The sequence below is a fragment of the Strix uralensis genome, chromosome 2, assembly GCF_047716275.1.
Source record: "Strix uralensis isolate ZFMK-TIS-50842 chromosome 2, bStrUra1, whole genome shotgun sequence".
Classification (NCBI taxonomy): Eukaryota; Metazoa; Chordata; class Aves; order Strigiformes; family Strigidae; genus Strix; species Strix uralensis.
In genome coordinates this window covers 77,128,888-77,149,671 of record NC_133973.1, presented here as the reverse complement: position 1 = coordinate 77,149,671, position 20,784 = coordinate 77,128,888, and the positions used below count along the sequence as shown (strand labels likewise).

The 20,784-nt window shown below is 37.3% G+C and overlaps 1 protein-coding gene across 1 annotated transcript in view; it reads right to left on the bottom strand.

Moving 5' to 3' along the window:
* Positions 1-20,784, bottom strand: part of NALCN (sodium leak channel, non-selective) — a 251,122-nt gene that overhangs the window by 198,495 nt on the left and 31,843 nt on the right. Inside the window, exons 6-7 of the mRNA XM_074859339.1 lie at positions 19,424-19,563; positions 18,491-18,619 (exon numbers count right to left, since the gene is read on the bottom strand). Of these exons, the coding sequence (XP_074715440.1) occupies positions 18,491-18,619; positions 19,424-19,563 (269 nt within the window). The remainder of the gene's footprint in view (positions 1-18,490; positions 18,620-19,423; positions 19,564-20,784) is intronic.

The following is a 20,784-nucleotide window of genomic DNA, read 5'->3' as shown; positions in this document are numbered from 1 at the left end:
GGGCAAGCTAACAGGCTCCTAAGATTTCAGCCTTATGTAATGATAGTACAAATGCTAACAGCAGAAGTTTCATACCAATGCCTAGAGACCCCATCAAAAATAGAGACTCTCCAAGACACAGAGGAGTTAACATTCAGCTGCTCCAATTGCTCTTTAATGCAATTTGGACACTTACTGCTTCAGGCTCCTTTACAAATCCCGAGACTGTGTTCAGCTGCAGTCAATATTGTGACTTTGACTTCCACAGATATTACCTGAGCTAGCTTTGACACTCTTCAAAAGGATCACTGTGGATGACTTGTCAGCCACCTCAGTATGCATTCAGCTTCTTGTACGTTGGTCAAGCCAGTTTTCCACCACAGATGAATAGTCACAGTCACAGGCAAGAAGTCAAATCATCACATGTTTAGTGCAATTAGTATCTAGGCCTTGCTGTGACTGAAACAGATCTGGTCAGTCCAGTAATGATTTGGTAGGATACGTGAAAAAATCTGAACTGGTTTGAACTGGTTCAAGCTGATTTATGTAGCCAAATGTAACACTGAAAAATAGAAAGATCACGAGACAAGGGGCAGCACCGCAACACAGTGTGTTGACCATTTTTTATTGTTGCCAGAGGCTGAGCATCACTTGTCTTCCCAGCTCCTCTGGCACCTGGGGCTGAGCTGCTGAGGAGGCCCTGTCATGCTGCACCAAATTGGGAATTCAGGTAGGTCCAGCGCTAAGGGACGTAGAAGCCAGAAGGACAGGGAGGACACGTTGTAGCTCCCTGTCCTGTTAAATCTGTGCCTGTGGCATGTGCACATGAAGACAGGTACCCAAGTACTCTCAGACTTTGGTAAGAAGCAGCTCAGCCAGCTGATTCCCCCTCAGCATTTACAGCACCCAGTTAATAATTGCAATACATAGTCCTTTGCCAAAATCAAACACTGGTCACCCCATTTCCCAAGAAGTGATTTAGTTAAGAGGTACGTAGCCTTAGCAAACTGCCCCCTTCCATCCTGAGCAGGTCCCTGTTAGGGTCTACAAGGCAACACAAAACAGTGTTACAGCGCAGAAGTGAGGATTCATGTTACTTGTGCTATGAGTCAGCTGGGTAAACCAAAGACAAGAAAGGTTGCAATATGAGATAACTTCAACTGTGCTGAACAGGGACACAGCTAAGCAACATCCGATTTTCTCTTTCCTTGTATTCTCTGATCCAGCAAACGAAAATCCCAATTTTTGGTTCAGTCCTAGGGCAATTTCAGATCAGACTTTAAAAGCTAATCATGGTGAGTTCTGGTCTGAGAAAAAAACAGCTGATAGGATTTTTCCATTCATGTTCAGGTTGATTCTGACTTTCTGGTCACAGCACAGACTTTTCATATAGAAACTCCCAAAATGAAATGCTGAAAGTTACAAAGAAAATCTTGTAGTATGCACCCTGTTATCCTGAGGCTTCAGACCAGTGCCTTAAAATTCATCATTTTAATTAATCTTGCTTGTCCACAGAAAAGGTGAAACTCTTCAGTCTGCCCTTTGGTATAATTAATATCTTATTGTTCTTCTGAAAGTCCTCTTTTTTTAATCTAACTCACAGATGCATTTTGACAACTAAATTGGGTGAACAGAAGCTTTAATTACTCTATTTTTCTTGCTTTTATGCACTGCATGCAATAGCAATAGTTTAGTCTAAATCTGTCAGTGTGAAACTAAAGCTTCCTACAGAATTTTTCCTAGGCAGTTATAAATGCAGAGAAATAACTGTAGTTGCACCTATCCTGTAGTAACTTCTTCATCATGCCAGAGAGCCATACATATCTGCATGGATGCACACACAGACACGTATAGTTCCAGCTGAAGTTTTAAAGCACACCCTGAAATTTAGCTATATGCATAGCTAGAAAGACAGATACACAAGCACATGTGTTACACTTTTTGTAAACATACACAGCACATGTCACTCAAGGATTTAAAAATTCATCTGGGCACCATAATTCCTTTATACTAGAGTATGCTAATTCACAGTTGCATGCTTTAAGTACATTAGATTTATGATACTGCCATCTAAAAGCCATTATAATATATAGGATTATCATAAGACAACATTTCATGAATATTTTCAGAAATGAAAATTAATTCATTGGCTCAAGCAGATTCAGAACCCTGGCTACTGGTAGCTAATGAATTTTACATTATGGTTTGCATTAGAAAATCCCTCAGACCCAAGAGGCTAGCAGTGTGAGGGCATATTATCAAAAGTATTGCTGGCTCAATCACTACAATGCAAAGCACTCACATTAAGTGTTTTATTTAAACCTAGGTCACTTTTATATCACATCAAACCTCCTTCTGAAGAAGAAAAGCTGAGTGATTTAGGCTAAAAAGGAAGAATCTCTGCTTATAGTACCTGTACCTGTACAGATATAGGCCGTTTTTGGACCAATGTTATTAGGTAATTTGTGTTCTGCCTCAGGAGAGTAAATAGGCATAGACTAGTCTACATGGGCCAGACAATATTAGACATCTAGTCTAGAAGTGGCTAGAATATCACCAGATGTTTTCAATATAAGTTTTATTCCTTCATAGGCCATACTCAACAATAAGTACTGAGATGATGATTCAGCATGTAACTAGTTTCAAGTGTCTCAAAAGTTTAATTAGGCAATGTGCTTAAATATATTGCTTAATAGGGTGCTTTGATAAAATTACTAATTCTTGCAACATGACCAAAGAAATAATTCATCCCAATAAACCAACTGAATTTTTCTATGCAGAGTACTCTGTGTGTATGGAGCACAGCATCAATACAAGAGGTGAGCTGAGAAATTAGTTCTGTACAGGAATGCAAAGGATGCAGAAGGAGATCATTGACTCCACATCACCTGATAAGAATCCTTCAATAGTAAGATTATTGCAAAAGACATAGGAGTGCTACTCTGACATATTTTTAACTGCCTGAAGAACATTCTGACTACATACATACACATGTACACCACAAGAAGAACCCGAATTGATGTGTCTTGGCAGTACACATGCCTGTTTTCCATGGCATCTGTGGCAAATCTGATCTTTCAACTACTGTGTGCTCACGTGAGCAGAATCTCTCTTTGAGCACCATCTCTTTATTAGGGCCATTCTTCAAAGAAAGGTTTTGACAACTTAAGAGATAAATTACCTGATGTAGCTCCTAACTTCCTATTTTCTGTTAGCCTGACTTTCTCTGCTGAAAATAGAAATGGAGAAAAAAATGACATTTTTATATTCTGGTGTTCTATTAATTTTTTAAGATATCACCAGAAAGCCATCCAAAATTACCAATGTAGTTTCCAGGCCCAGAAAATTACAGAAAAAATTAAGTAGGATATTTATTGATAAGGTATTAAAAAAACATTCCAAATGGTCAATTAGGTAAAGAAGTCAATAACTAAAAATGAATTAGCTGAAGCTGAAGGATTTTGAAAGGAACCCTACATTTGTCTCTGCCCCAAAACCAGGCACTCCACAGCTGCTGACTGAAGAACTAATGTGTTGGTAAAAAAAACCATAGCAGACATAAAAAATGGCTGGCGGATCATGAAGCAAGTAAGCAGCAACTGTACAGCTTCCAAATAGGGAGCAATACATTAACTGGGATCTCAGAGGAACTGGCGCTGGGTTCTGTGCTATTCATTTTCATTAGTGACCTGGGGGACTGTGTGAACCTCGCTTCATCAAAATCACACAAAGCATATGCTGAAGGATGACAAAAACCTTTGAGAATAAAGAAAGATTATGTAGTTCTGAAGAGCTTAAAGGTTATTCTCAGTAACTGTGATTTAATGTCAAGTAATGAATTCAGAAAGTGATAGAACCTAATTGGTAAATGGACACTGCTGTATAGAAAGTACTAATATTGAAAAGGCTTGGATCAGATGATTGATAAGAGATAGATTTCTCTGTAAGATATCAAGAATTCAGTTACCTCTTCTGCTATATGAATTTAGATGTCTAACTCTGAGCATGCAATTTTGAAAAAAGATCTCCATTCCTATACATTTTTCTAAAAGACACTTCTGTTTTGCCATATTGCCAGAACACAAGGCAAAAGCACCAAGCTACTGAGATTATAGCAATAAACCTAAAATAAACCTGGAAGACAGCACTGAGCTCCATGCTGCAGAGAAGAAGTTCCTGATGCTCAAATTAAATTGATTCTGGGCCAGAATTACTCAATAAACATTTTCTGATTAAGTAATACTGTAGCTCTACATTGACTTTAGACAAGTTATCTCATGAGTATTATTAATACTGCTCTCTTACATTATATAAGTGAATGATATCTAATTAGTCTTTATTCTGAAAACTGGGATGATCTACTTCTGTGAAACACCTTCACTGCACCATTCTAGACAATTATTAGAGCCCATGAACATTTTTTTAAGCTTTAAATTCTGTATTATATCAATATTTTATGAAGTGAGATGCAATCTACAAGCTGGAATCATAGTGGGAAAATAAGGTCAGCTGTGTCATGTGCATCCAAAAACAATGTTTTTGGAGCTTTCTTTGAAAAATGTAAGCAAGATATGTATAGAATGGCAGATTAATGATAATGGAACCTCTCAGGTCACAGATCTGATATAGCAAATACTAATTTCTAGGGTAGCAAATACTAACTTCTTTCTTGCTAATTTCCTACTAATACATTTAATCATACAAAAGAGCAAATTTTCACATCAAATGCAGAATAAGCTCTATATAGTCACAAACACTCTGCATTCTAGATTTAAAGCTCCCTCCTGCAATTGAGTCCATGCAAATACCCAAAACTTGTAACTCAGTTTGATTTTCCTCACACAGATTGCTAGTGCCATTTGGGATGCCTGATGGTAATCCTCTTAACCTTTAAGTGCTGATCTAGGAGGTCACAGGCTTCTGTAAGTCCTGTGCCACATCTGAGAGCTCTGTGTCATACCTGAGTGTCTTGGATACATTAGTTATTTCAAGCAGCACTAAACGCCTAGACATGGATAATTGCATTAGGTCCCTCAAATTAAATAAATGGTCAGTAAGCCAAGTCAACAGTCTTAGTTTGCTTCCCCCCTATACTACTGTCCAGTTTTAGAGCACAGAACCTTGTTTTCCAATCAAGAGACTTTCCTTAAAGAAGATAATTTGCGAAATGAAAGAGAAAAAAATAATATTCCTGGCATATCCATAATTAATGGCTGTAATTTTGTACCAATAAAAATGTCAGGAAATCCTAGATTAAGGTTCCTGTGACAGCATTCTACCAGTAACACTGTGCAGAAGGGAAGTTTTAAATACTTTTCTATTTAGATTATGTCCTCTTAAAACTCAGCTCATGCCAACTACTATACAGCTGCTGATATCACTAGGTAGTTAAAAATACTTCTTTCATATTCCAAGTTACACTTGTTTTCAGAGATTCTGGGAATTTAAAAGAGAGGAAGCCTAGATGGAAAAGTGCTTGCTTTTTATCTGATTCCTTGTAAAAAATAAAAAGGAGAAGGGTAAAAGTTTATTTATTGCTTGGTGACCATGAAAGCACCTAAGCAAACTTCCCTTAATTTGTCCTTTTAAATGTGTCTTTTATTCCCAAATCTATATCTTAATTCTTACTGTGCTAACCCAAACAAGCCCATTTTCTCCAGTGGGAAGCTCTGAACATACAACTACTATTAACAGATGGTTCCTAGACTACTTCCTTACACTACTGCTCTTTTTATAGAAAGACCTAACAATAACAACAGCTGCTCCTGCACAATTGTTAGAATAATAATATTGTCTTATAATAATTATAAGAACTTTGTTACTATCATGAAGTTTTCTACTGATTATTTTCATAATTATTATCACATTATGACCTCAGGTTAACAAGGAAGATATTGATGTATAAATCAGTGATACTGATATTTCTAAAATTTGAAGTAGTGGTTTATCATTATTACTGGGCATATTTTTTTCAAAGTGTACTCACTGTCAGCTAACTCTCCTGTCACTGAAGTCAGACACATCTATAACTTAACTTCAGTGAAAGGGAGTCATACTGTAATTGAGCTCTATTGATAGGTCTTCTAGTTTGTGCAGAAAGAGATTGCAATTTAGGACAATGCTGCTGTTAGAGTCATTAGAGGTTCTAGATGATCCAATAACAGCATCATCCAAAATCACTGGTGATAGTTAAAGAAATTTCAGAGAGTACCTCTCTGGCTTAAGGATTACAGATATGTCTAGGCATAATTCTTCCTCTGGTATTTTATAATCTTAGCATTGCCAAGGGTCATTTTTAAATGTTATGTTTTAGTTTTAGACAAACTTAGGTCTAAAGTCATCATGTACCATATTTACAGAACAAGTTTCCCATTTTTAATCTGAGAACAAAATCTGTTTTATCTTTTAAACTGTAAGTGTGAAAACTTCATCCATATTTAATGTTTCTCATAATTATATCTGTAATTATAACTATAAAGCTTTCAAACCTTCCTGGTAACAGATTGTCTCTGATATCTATTTATTATCTTTATCACATTAAAAGATAAGATAGGGCATGCTCAAAGGGCTCATGACTTTAGGAACACTACAAACACAAAGCTTAAGCTTTGGCAGCATTTCATGTTTTACATTTTAACTTGGCAAACACAGATTTCACTACTCAATAATTAGTAACTGAGGAAAGTATCAGACAGCATCTGCCAGGGATAATTATATTCAAATCAACAGGCCCAAATAACTGAGGGCATCTCTCATCTCTTCTATTAATTTTTAATAAATCTTAAAATAGCAGGGAAATTCCAGAAGAATGCTAATGTGCCATTAATTTTTAAAGAATAAGCAGCGCAACTGGTTAGCCTGACATACAGCAAGACAAAAGAAAGAGTGAGCTGATACAAAGTCTAATTGATAAAGAGTAAAGAATATGAATGCAATTAATTGCAGGCAGTATGGATTTAGAGAAAATAATTCTAATCATACTAACATGATTTTGATAAGATTACAGATTCATCCAATAAAATTGCGTAGCTTAGACTTTGTAAAGCAATTCATTCAATAAAACATGACTGATTAAAAAGTTGGCACTATATAATATCAATAAAGCACATGCTAAATGGGCTGAAAACTGATTAATTGACAGGTCAGAAAAATACTTGCCAGTGAAATGATTATCATGATCTACCGTAATCAGTGAGGGAGAAAGGATAGAAACATAAATAACAGTGAGGACAGGGCAATCTGACAAGTTATCAGCATCATTTGGTTACCTGGATCCAATAAAAAAAATGTGCTTCAATACAGCCAAATGCAAATTTATAGAGGTGGGATCACTGAAAGCAAACCTTATGGCCTACAGCCTATGCAATAAAAGGGATAAAAGAGGATGGAAATACTACATCATAGAACATAGATGCTACGTGAGAGTTTGAGATGAGGGGATATAATAGAGCATCCTGTCATATTTGTCCCAGTAACATCATCGCAAGAAAGAGACAGTGCTTTCCCAGACTGTAAAAGCAGAACAATAATGAATTAATGCCTCTCTCTGTATGGCATTCATACAAATTATGATATTACATACAGGGGCTTTGTTCATATTTTTTTAAATATTTGAGAAATTGAGGAAATCGTACAAAACCATGAAAATGACAACACAGGAGAACGTACTTTGCAGCAAGAGACTTAAAGAGCTAAATAATGTTAGTTTATTAAAAAACATATTGAAAGGTGCCTCAGTTGTTGTGTGTAAGTGGATTGACACAGAGAAAATACTGGGAATTAAGGTTCTGTGTAATCTAGCATAAAAAAGTGTAACAAGAATAGAAAGCTAAAAGTTGAAACCAGAAAAATTAAGATGATGAATTAGGAACATATTTTTTAGTAGTGAAAAGGTTTTTGGTATAAACAAAAAGTTCCCTTGCTTATGAATTGTTCTTCTGCTAACTAATTGAGAATAGATACGTATCTAGGAGACACACTGGAGTCAGACACAAGCTATAAGGTTTCATAGAGCGGAAACAAAATGAAATCTGACTAGATGATACAATTGTTTCTTTTGACTCTAAATTCAGTATATAGATACTGTAATATTTTACTACTGCTAGTATATTGTCTTTCCATATATTTGACCAAAGGTACATAGATTTTTATATCTTACCAATCAGTTCAGATCTTTTATTCATTATTTATATGTTCAGTTTCAGGTTCCAGTATCAGGTTTTTTTGACAGTTTTCACAGTCCTCCAGTGTCTAAACTCAAACCATTGTGGACAGAACTTTGAGATTCTTACTTTTTTGGTCAGTTTTTCAAGAAGAAAATTGTTTACATGTTTATTCAACAAATTAAGAAAAGTAGTGCTCTTACTCCCTTTCTCCTCCCACCCATATTCAGTAATAAGACATGATTAAATTAGACTGTCTATTACACAAGGCAGTAATACTAGGTAAAGTTTGATTTGATTTTGATTGTACCTTTTTTTATTTCATACGTGACCCAAATTAGGGTCTACAAAATGTGCTTTTGACGTTCCATCTATTCCTACTCACTGCATAGGAATTTTGAAAAGATTCAAATTAAATCACCAACCTTATCTCACACTTCAGGACGCGAAAATTCAAAGAGCCAGCATCTCTTGGCTGAATCACTAGAAGGAGCTGCACAATAAAAGGCTGCAGCTCTGCTGTCCTGACTTAGCCCACCTCATTTTAGGCACCAAAGACAGAGAGAGGAGAAATACATCTCCATAGATTTGGAGGCCAGTGGGTTCAGCCACACTCCAGAAGCACCTTTCTCTCTGTGCTAGCCAGAGAGGGAATTCAAGGCATTTAGATTCCTAACACAGGTGCTAACATCAAAACCAGATGACTGTACTCATGGCAGATCGCTTATGTTACACAAAGCCAATGCTCTCATTGTCCAAATGAGAACAGGATGGCTGTGGCTACTTAACAGTTTTGACAATCTACTGGTTTGATCATTAGTTGCAGGCATTAAAGGGAATTAAATTCAAAGCTGTCTTTATCCCTCTGTCATTATCCCTCAGAGTAATAAAGCCACTGAAGCTGACCACAGAAAAATGAGTAAAAGAAGAAATCTTTCTTATGGCGAGTGCTGGAACGTACACCCAGGCACTAGAAAGCGAAGCTCAATGAAGAGAATTTTCAGAAGTTCTAGTATGGATTTGTTCTTAAAGCTGTACGCATGAACAGTATTATTTTGAGATTTTATCAAATGCCATGTGGCATAACAACTCTATGACAGCCCATTTTTGTGACTGCTACAATCAGTCATGAGGGACCTGAATTCAAATAGCAATTGCATGATATGTCTGCTAATGCAAGACTTGTTTCACGGGAATCAAACCAACATGAATTGATGGCATTAGCACAACAAAGGAGGCTGTTGCTATAGGTGCTAATACATAGGAAATAAACAGGAACAGTTAAAACCAAATCCAGTTAGCTTGCACAAATCTACATTTCACCAAGGTATATCAAATTAGACATTTACAAGCTGAAGTGATATCATGCCTATAGTACCTATTACAATCCAATAAAGTATTTTGTTAGCAAATTTTTTAAAAAGAGTGAAAAACGCCTCTGTTCTCTTTTAAATTGCAAGGACATGAACCGAAATATATGAAACAATCTAAACTGAAGACTGTATCCATTTTGATTTTGAAGTATGTTCAGGATCACTTCAAAAAACAGTTTGCATATCAGACTTACCTGGATTAAATATAGAAAGATACCTTCTGAGTAGCTGTCTACCAACTATAGGGAAAACACAAGGTCACCAAATTGCACTGTAGGATTTGAAAATCATCAGCCTGAAGTTCATCTGGGAATCACTTCTATCAAAGCTCACAAGCACTTTTGGACCCATCACTCACAACAGCAGAGTTAGCTACAACAAGACAGCAGGGCAGGCTTTCCTGGCTCTCTCTTTGGACCACTGCACCATGCAGTTTTATCTCAACAAACTTTCTGCTTAAGCACAAGACAGGGTAACCCTCACTACATGCAAAACAAACTCCTTCCTAAAGCTTGTACTGCAAAGCGTCAAGACCGTTCAGAGGATGCCTTCATCAAATGCATTTACGCAGGCCAGTCACTAATGTAACATCTAAACTGGCAGGAGATGTGACTCAGCATAGCAAAAGAAAGGGGCTGCTGTCACTGAGCACCCAAGAATTTTCAATGTCACCCAGCTATCTCCAAATGGAAACTATCTAGCATTTGAAGACTGGCTGTTTTTCCATCAAATGGAACTGGCCATTCCACCAAAGCTCTCACTTTACCTAGGAGAAAGCTGCTTGATCTCTCCATTTTATAGCCTGACTGGTACACAAGGTGAACAGGAAGACTTACTGCCAAAACTGGATCAGTGTTTTATCTGAAGAAAGGGCTTCACTGACAGGGCATTACAGAGAACAATATAATTAAAATATGTAGCTGCAGAGCTCCAGTAAGGTCAGATAATTTTGTCAATAAGGGATCTGAAACATTCCTGGGGCTCCAAGAAACCCAAATGTAAAAGCCAAAATTCATCTAGCCTTCAAGCCTACAGGCTACATTCAGCTCAAGAGAGAAAACTAAATGAGCCACTTACTGTCTGTAACCAAAGCTTTTTCTTCAACTACCATCTGAAGAGCCCTTCTCATTAACATGCCAGGTAGAAGGTGTACAGTAAGTTGGTCTGGACTCTATTTTTAATACTGCCCCTAGGCAACGGCCATGATAATCAAGAGAAGCAGGCAGCATGCAAGATCAAGCTGAACAGGTTAATAACTCTTGTTCTTGCTGCCTGGGCAGGTGTCCCACATAAGGAGAGAGTGTGAGGAAGCTAAGCCTTTATTTGTGGTGAGCCAGGAGGACAGGGATGAAGACAAAGAGCTGGAAGGGAGAGGGTGGGCAGTAAACTATGCATCTGTGAAGGGAACTGGTTCAGTCAGGCATCAGTGAGCCCAGCAGAGCCTGCTACAGCAGGGACAGAAAGGTGGCCAGTATTTTAGGCACTAGGAAAGAGGGAATATGCTATATGTGTGTCAAGTACAAACAGTATGGTTCACTGAGTACAAAGGCAGCTGATGAGCCTGTTCTATGCTAAGGAGATAGGGAGTGATGATGGATTTGGGGGGGTTTCTGGAAATTTATTTTAAACTCCTCTATCTTATATAAGAGAGAGAGGGCAAGGGACAGAGGGACTGAGTAGGTAAGAAGCTGGAAACGCAGTGGTGGGGGAGGGGGATGTGTGTAAAGATTGAGTAGAAACATATTTTCCGTTACTGTAAAACAATTAAGAATAATAACACCTCTGATAGTAAGAAGCATGTTTTGGTGAGAGAATTGGATATGCCATGTGAGGGTGAAAAATGAAGTTGGAACATTCAAGAACATGCTCTCACCCCAACTCCAAAGTTTATACACAAAGAGAGGGAAAACAAGATGCTGCAAGCCACTCTCACCTCTGCCCTAACACACAATAGTTCCACTCCTACATCCAATCCTCCCCACTTTCAATGTGTCCCCCTTTAAAAGAGATGTACAAAGGCAAACAGCTCTTCAGATGGTGAGGATAATGATACCTGACTTTTGTTGTGTCAAGAAGGATCACACAGAATCATAGAAAAATAAGGTTGGATATGAACCCTCAGTGGGACATTACAAATAGAGTTCCCTGTCCCAGACTATTTCTACATTTCCTAAGATAAGTTCTCATAGCCTGTTTTAAAGATCCCCAGTAGGCAAATTCAGAACCTAAGAAATGGACTCCAATGCAGGCTTATCCCTTATCCCTGACAAAGTTTTTTCCTGATATCCTAACCTGAAATTTTCTTACTGAAATTTAATACAAATACTTCTTATCCTAGTAGTACAGAAACAGAGACCAGATTCCTTTTCTCTGTGCAAGAGTTTTTATCCACGCAAAAACTGCTATGTGTCCAGTACTTCTTTACAGTTGAGCTAAAAACTGCCAAATGCTTCTTGTCATCTCTGCTCTATAGATCTAAGCCCATACCCTTTTCACCTCCTTTACACTCTCTCCAAATAACGCCTATATGTTGCCTGATACTACAATTTATACATTTTTACAAGAGCACAATTCTGTTAATCTCTGTTCCTCCATTATGCTCCCAAATCACTTTACAAAGAATTACCTCCTAAACAGTCATTCAAAATGTTGTATTTGTACAGCTCGTTTTTCCTAAGTACAGTATATTCTCCCTGCTGACTTTCATCCAGTTTTTCCAGAGCATGTCTTCAATTTGTCAAGATCATTTTAATTCTAATCTTACCTTCCAAAATGCCTGCAGTCCCTCCCAACCTCATGTCATCCTCAGAGCAGTAAGTATATTCTATCTGCCACCATCCAGGATGTTAATGAAACCTCCAAATAGCACAAGACAGACTTATGTGGATCCTTGCTCTTTCTGTTCTGACAAGCCATTAATTATCAGTCACTGAGCATGTTTTCCAAGCAGTTTTGCACCTATTCTATGATTATTTACACCTTAGCCATGTTTCCCTTACCAGCTTACAAAAATCTCCTGTGAGACTGTTACAAAGCCTTCCTAAAATAAAGATATATTACATCCAGTCTTCTCTCCAATTCACATGGCTGTTACCCTGCCATAGATAATTATATTGGTTTGACATGGTTTATTCTTGACAAATCCATATTAGCTGCTACTCATTTCCTTGTTACCTTCCAGCTGCTTATAATTTTCTGTTTGTTTATTCACTACAGAATTCTTTCAGGAATAGAAGTTAACCTCACCGGTATTCCAGCCATAAATCCTTGGCTTTTCTTGCCCTGTCTCTTATCCCTTCCTCCTTTTTAAACTTCCACTGTTTTTCCTGCCTCCCTGCTCCTCACCCACCCTCCACAAGTTCTTGGAAACAATGAAATAACTGAGATGATAGCTTCAGTCTGTTCACAAGTATCTCAGGATGAATATTCCAGCATTTCCAAGATCTTTTTGAATTGCAGTAATCCAAAAGATTGGGACAGGAATCAAATTTAGACATCACATTCATCTTCCAGAAAGCAGCACAAAACTGAAAACAGTCACCTGGTTTTCAAAACAACATATGAGATAGATCACTCACAGAAACAGAGCTGAAGTCTCTTTCAGAACTTCTTTCCTGTAACTGCCTGCATATCCAGAAATGACTCTGCGTTTCCAGGCTAAGGGAGATGTACAGCTCAGTAGTAACTGCTGTCTAACCTGTGAAGGTCAGGACATTCACAGCCTTCTCCATTAGTTGTCTGGCTTCCTCTTGCACTATAAAGAACAGAACTTTCCCAGCTTCCTTTCTATTCAAAAAAAGCAAACAACACCCGATCACCCATCTGGCAGATTCAATGGAGATCCCTCTTAGAATTCTATTTTTCTAGCAATGTCTGACCTTTCCCTCAGTTTTATGATATAAGGAAGATGTCCTGACTTCTGGCATCCTGGCCTCCTGCAGATTTCCTGTGGGAAGTTCAGGCCTCAAACTCAACAGGCCTCAAATCTGTACATCAATTACAAGGTAAATATCTTGTGGATACATACAAAACTTTCCTGACAGCAAAGAGGAGATGTGGTAGCTGTGTAATTCAAATTCTTATATTTATTCTCAGCCAATTTCACAATAATCTATAAAATTCACTCCATCTTACTCAAAAGGCTTTATTAGCCTGAGGAAAGAAATTCCATAAAGGTTGACAGGCTGAGCAGAAGTTCAATAAACTTGTATGTCTGTGCTGGGACAAACAATTGTGTAAACCCCAATGGCTCCAAATCTTAATATAGATAAGTATGTGTCATTACTGAGCCACCAAGAGCCAAGGCTATTGGGTTCCCATCACTCTATTCTAGACCTTCATTAAAAGGTCACCTTCCTGCTCAAACTGCAGCTGGACAAACAAAACCACTGGGAAGCCTGTGTGAAATGAATTAACAGTCTAATTGCTTTGGATAACTGTCTGTATAACAATTCTAGACAAAATGAGGATTTCTGCTCAGAAATCACATGCCCTCTGAGAGAGAGGAGAGTCCCACTCCTGAAGATCACTTCCCTTGGTCATCAATACTGGCCATTACTTCAGCACTCTTCCACCCTTGTGACAGGAACCCATTTGGACTGAATTACTTCTCTTTTAGACTGATGCTCTATTTTTCTTGATTCTGGTTGGGGTTTAAACAACATCAGGCCTGGAAAAGTAAGATTTCTTCCATTCCTCTTCTCCCTGAGGAGTTTATACCTAGAGACATATCACCATCAAGAGAGACTGTGAATAAATCCCAAAGGCAATATTAAAACAGTGATGGTTGTTCAACTAGAATCAGTAAATTAATGTGCCCTGTTAAAGAAGTCCTGTTATGTTGATTTTTCAAGCTTGGTCTTTGATTTCTTCCCTTTCTCAGAAATCCAATTACTTACTCTTATTTTCCCACTGCTGATATAAGACAGTATCTCAAATCTTTTTTGTTCTTTTTAATCATATTTATTGCCTCTATTAGATATTCTGGTGAACTTTCAGCTCCAGAGTCTTTGAAGCTGTTTTCTGACATTTTCGGGGCCTATCCATAGACAGATGGAAAGATGACCAAGAACCTCTTAGATCTTTCTATTACTCGGTAATTATTTTTCTTATCTATTTTCCTGGGCAGTTCCTACTTTAAACAAGAAACCTTGCAAAGAAGGATTTTAAATTGACTGCCATGGTGACAAGGCAGACAGGTCTACAGAAATACTCAGTCTATACCCTACTGAAAGTGTTAAAAAAGGCCCTTAAATAATGACTTTGGGAGAAGAAATAGATAAGTACTACATTTTATGGCAGTTATTCATATTAGCCTTCTTTCTTTTGATGAGACTTCCTTTCCCTTAGTTCCAGTGCAAACTGAGAATTACAAAAGGAAAATTTACTGTTGTGGAATGATTATAATCTAACCATGAAGTATGAAAGTATTTTTGTGTAGTCAAACATATCTTGGCAATAAAAATAAGGAATACACAGTAGCTAGTGTGTGAGGATAAAATATTCTAAGAGCCAGAGCAATGGTTTGGAAATAATTTCTCTCTCCTGTCCTGTGAAAGTACCTTTTGCATACTGGAGGTGCCCAAGAGTAAATTACAGTAGATTTGGGAACACAACCTATTTTCACCGTATTTGTTCAATTCTTCAAAATTAATCTCAGATGTAACAAAACAAACTGTCAAACTGCTTATAATGTATGGACTTACCTAGATAAGTGGATTATATATACATTACATTCCAACCATATTGTTGTGTCTTTCAAGCCACTAAAGATCCGTACTAAGGAAATTTGTGTAATATACCACTTATTGGCAGAAAAAAGATATACTGGTTGGAGAAATCATCAGGGAAAAGCTGTGACAGCACAGTTGTAAAAAAGGTAAGTAATAATCACAAGGGAATACTGAGTGAGAAAATTGTTTAGGAAGAAGACAGTGTTCCCCGTAGGGGAAAAAAGTCTGGCAAAATAAAGATTATAAGAATGAGGGAGAAAAAGACTTCTGATCAAACAGCAAAAAAACCTTTTCAGTCTTTGGAAGGAAGTCAGATTTTGCTGATTTCATGGATAGAATGAAAAACTCACACCACAGTTAGCTCACTTTTAGTATTTCTGTTTGCCAGAGTTAACATTAGAAAATGACTGAGGAGGTGGAAAGACAGGAGGTCAGGCAGTGTGGGCGTCAAGAAGGATGGAAAGATAAAAGAACTTGCAGCAGTCAAAGAGGCAGTGAGCATCTGATGAGGCAGCCGCGTCCTTCCAAATAAAAAAGAATAGCAAGATTTTAAGATGCTGTTTTCAAAAGACACTTGACTCCCTTATAATTATAATTCATAAGGCAGTAGACTTAAAAAGAGTGATTTCTAAAATTTCTGAAATAGATGAAGTCTTGATCTCAATAATAAGATTTTACCCTTGCCGCTTGCCATAGAATTCTGAGTAATACGAGGCAAATCATCTAAAATGAAAGTTCTCACAGGTGGCCACTAATTTGATGTTTTTCATTTTTTAATCTTGACTTGGGAGCCTGGGATCTGGTTTGCAGAAATACTGAGTATTTACAGCTGTGGCTCATTAAAGTCTCCCAAGTTATTTAAGGCCAAGTACAGCCAACTTTGGCCACTCTCCATTGCCTGGAACAGAACTACCTGAGACAGACAGACTGACTCAACTTCTGAGAGGAATGTTTAATCCTCATTATAAAGTTGAGAAAATGAACCTCAAAGACAAAAGTAAAATTTGTCTAGGCAATTTTTGTGCTTTTGTGCTCTAATACATCTCAGCTAATAAACTCTCCTGGATTCAGAAGTGGCATGTTGCCTCCATTCTAACTAAATTTTGGACCAATGTCTGCCTCTAAATTGTCCTCTTTTGGCACCAGAACTGTTATTTCTTTCTCTATATTTATTTTCCCAGCCCATGGTGGTTTTTCTTATAAATTCTGCAGCCAGCTCTGGGAAGGTCAGCCCTGACCTATGTGAAGAAGGCACAGCCTAACTCCATTGAGAGCTTCTGCACTGCATTCCTCAAAAATTAAAAAAGGATCAGGTATGCGTAAGTGTTCACAAAATATGATGATGAATATTACAGACAAGAAGAGGAAATAAGTGTTTTCAGAGTAGGAATGAGCAGTACACCAAAAGTAAGGTATAAATCCCCATGCCAAGCAACAAAGAAAAAACATGTTGTTCTATGAGTGAGCACCATTTATCAGAATAAATGATGCAGCATTTCTAAGGAAAAAGTGTTTTTCCGTGTAACTTGCACAACCTCATCCCCAACCATGGGAGCCATTTAAAGTTACAAGTCTGGTTTGGAGATGGCGAAAGTGATTGATGACTTTCTGAAGGTGCCTATGCCAGGCACCTAAAAAGTAACTTAATTAGATTTCTAATTTTTAAACAGCTAAAAATATATATACTTGATGATACTGAAAGAAAAAGTAGTTAAGGCTAGATGTTCAACCTCAAGTCTAAAATTTCCTTAATTCTGCATACTTGACTTTTCCAACTTTAACCCACTTTAGAGTTGTTTTTATTTCTATTATAAACTTAAACTTTCCATATTGCAAACATTATTCTGTTCCACTTCATCTTCTTCCTCTGATTTCAGGGAAAAGCTGTATTCAGTGACACAAGCAATTATATGATGCCCAATCTTTCCTGTGTGGTCTATTCCACTTCTTGTTTTTCCAAAAATCATAGGTAAATCACAAATCTTCTCATTGCCACAACCAAATTTTTCACAAATATTTTTTTCCCCCATGTCTATGGGAAACTGTAAAAAACTCTGTGCTATAAAAATTTTCTCTTAAAAAAGAGGAAAAGTCAGAATGAAACCTCATTTCCAATCTCGGTGAAGATCAGCCCTGTATTTTACTATAGTATTGATTAAATAAATAAGAAAAGATCCAAAAGTATTTTTTTTCATTTAACAAAATACCATATAATATCCAGCATATTCTCAAATAATTTTGTAACCTTTTTTGTATTTGCCACTTTTGATAACCTCCTTTTATATTTGGTAGCTTATAGGCCCTAGTTTAGAAAAATCTTTAACACAGGAGTTTTGTGATAATCAGACTTTTTATTCAGCATAGTAGCAGATTAAGTGGTGTTTTGCTTTCTTATGATGTCTACTCTATTTATTTTATGTTCTGACTATTTCAATACAGGAATAAAAGGATGCAATTTTGTCTAAAGCAAAGGCTACAACTCCAGAGCTAACACTTCCCTATTCAAAGAAACAGGGACAAAACGAAGAAATAGATGTAAGAGACTGTCACAATGTAAGCATGGTCAAGCATACAGTCAAGTCCACAATTCAACACGACATGTAAGTGTGTATTTATCTGTAATTTTATAAACCATCCCAGTGACAAGAGGCTATACTGTACTTCGAGTTAATCTAGTGTTTAAGTATGTGCTGAATCAAAACTGCGATGCATACTCGATCACCACTGTAAAATATTAATCATAAGTGTTTTCCAAAGGATGGGTGAAAAGGGTCTTTAAATCTGAGCATCACGTCCCAGCGACCTCTTAATCCAGAAAGGGCATGAGATTCTAGGGGTAGTCCTCCCTGTATTTTAGGTCTGGCCCCATACCCTGATGTTCTGGGAAAAGATAGGAGAATTCAGTGAAAGCTGATGAATCATCAGTGACCTGAATCAGCTGCAAGTGGCAATGTGCCTCTTCAAGTCTCCTCTGCTCTCCTGCTCTCTCAGCCCCCGCTCCCCACAGTCACCCACCCCCTAACTCAGACTGCAGGCAAATGCCACAATTTGTAATCTCTCTGTTGCAGTTAAAATCTGTATTTTTCATAATTCCTAACATTTTTGTTTCCCCAGTTTATCTTAGTGTATTTTGGTGGACTACTTTTAATCTATTGAGTCCATTTTACACCCACTGACGCTAACTACAATTATACATATGCAATGAAAGAACAGCCCCATGTCATGCCTGCTTAGGCTAACTCACCCTGGCTGCGTGTCATCAGTCACACAATGGTATGTAAAAGTTCCAAACATCTGCACTCCCAGGATCCCGTACAGGAGGAGAAAGAACAGAAGGAAGATTGAAACGCTCCAGATCTGCTCTCCAGAACGCCTGGCAAAAAGATATGACACTGAATGCACAGGCAATGTGAAGCCTCCTCTGAAAAGCTCCAGAATAGAAAATATGCTCGCACAGAGAAAGTAGCATTTCAACCTGGAGAAAGTTTGTCCTTAAAACTGATCTCTCACTCTATGCAGAGACAGAAAAGGGAGGCATGTTTTTTTCTAAATCCATAAATTAGGGTAATTAAACCAGCTGTAAACTACAAAGGATGGAACAAAAAAAAAAAAAAAGTATAAAGTCTAGCATTTGTAAAATGGTATCTAATGACTTATACAGAGAAGATATGATGATGAAGTTGACCAAATAAAGACCAAAAAACTCTTTCACATTACCATTACATGGCTTTTGCCATGACATGCTGTACCAAACATGTGTGTCTGCTTGCATGTAAGCATCTCTGTACATATACCGATACATGTACACTCATAACTGTAACGGTTAGGGCATGTGCTCATGTACTTTTATTTACGAATATTACCCTACTAAGACCGTCCACCTTAATTATTAAGTGCCCATATTAACCGAACAGAATTTACTGCCATTGGTTGAAAATCAGTGGCTACAGTTATTAGCAAAATGCTTTAAGATTTATTTAAATATTTGTCAGTTTTAATAATTTTCTAGGAAACTTTCCTTAAATATGGAAAATAGAAAGCATTTTTTAGCCAGAACTAAAACTCAGGAAGAAAATGCCCATTAAGCTTGAAGGGTCATGTTCTGAGCTGCACAGACAGTCTTCTAAGTCAAAACAGAAATTTTCTCTGTTGTTCTTCAGACAACAGCCTTACTTACTTCAAGATATTTGTTATCCTAGTTCTTGGCAGCTCAAAACGAAAATATATCCGGAATGCTCGAATCATAATGAGTGGTCGTGGAATCCGTAACATGCCCCAAGGTGACATCTGGTCAACTATTTCAGCAATTTCAAACACCTACAAACAAAAGAATCAGGAGTTTTTCTTGATGATCCTGTCCTGTTCCTGTATTCATTTGCAGAACTTTTAAAACTATGAATACTATACATGATTTCTATTTTAATTTTCAATCTTATCTTGATTTATTTTATGGTTCATTTTAACCATGTTTTTCAAAAGAAAATCTTAGTAAATCCTTTAATCCATTTCTGTTATCCTAATGAAATTGCAAAAATATACTCTGCCTATGTTCATAATGCTTCTGTCTTAAACAACTCAAGATGGCTGTGCAAGCTTGTGTCAGCTGCCCGCTTCTGTGCTAGTCCTACCCCAAAAGTTTCACACAACTTCGTTAAAAGTGAATAATTTACATCTCCAAATATGAAAATCGGTATCTGTTAATGTTGCACAGCACTAAGGTTTTAGTATGATATAAAAGTACACATACACAGGTTGCCTTATGAGTTCCAATGTGCATATAAATTCCCATTTAATTCCAACTGCATGAGAAAACTGTACGTTTTTCTCCTAGACTCCACTTACAACACAAGTTTCAGCCAAGCCACAGAACAGGGAACCATTTCCTTAATACATTGACAGGTTAGGCACTCCATAAAGGCTATTTAGCTTAATGATTGGGTGAAAATGTCTTGTTTTAATCTTTGTCTCACTCTCTGAGAGTAACTGTTTAGTATTTGCTCAAAGTACTAAGAAAACGGAGGAGGAACCTGGCAACGCATAAACTGGGTAATCTACGGTGCTTATCTGTAATGATCAACCTTCACTCTACATGATGTACGAAAGACTCCCCTGTGTATAAAGCAGAAAATTACAATGTGTCTTAAATCTGTCAGAAGTGGGTAAGTTATGACTAACAGCAATCACTATAGAACTTTTACAATCCTTTTACTATTGCAGACCCAGTCTCACAGTCTTCAATCTGTTCTTAGCCAAAAAACTGGCTATTGTTTGCAGGACACAATCTGACCTGTATCTTAACAGTCTATACTTTTCTGCACCATGTCCAAGTTCCCTCCTTTATGAAAATGCATCAAATTGTTTCCAAATGTATTTATTATTATTTTTTCCATTGTGCTTTAACTCGAATTTTGGAAAAGGTTTTCTTAGGTGTGGGCCTTATTACATGAAACCCCTCCACTCACCGCATCAATACCTACAGCATAGCAAACATCTACCACTGGAATCACTCTCCCTTTAGTTGCCTAAACTAGTCACCGT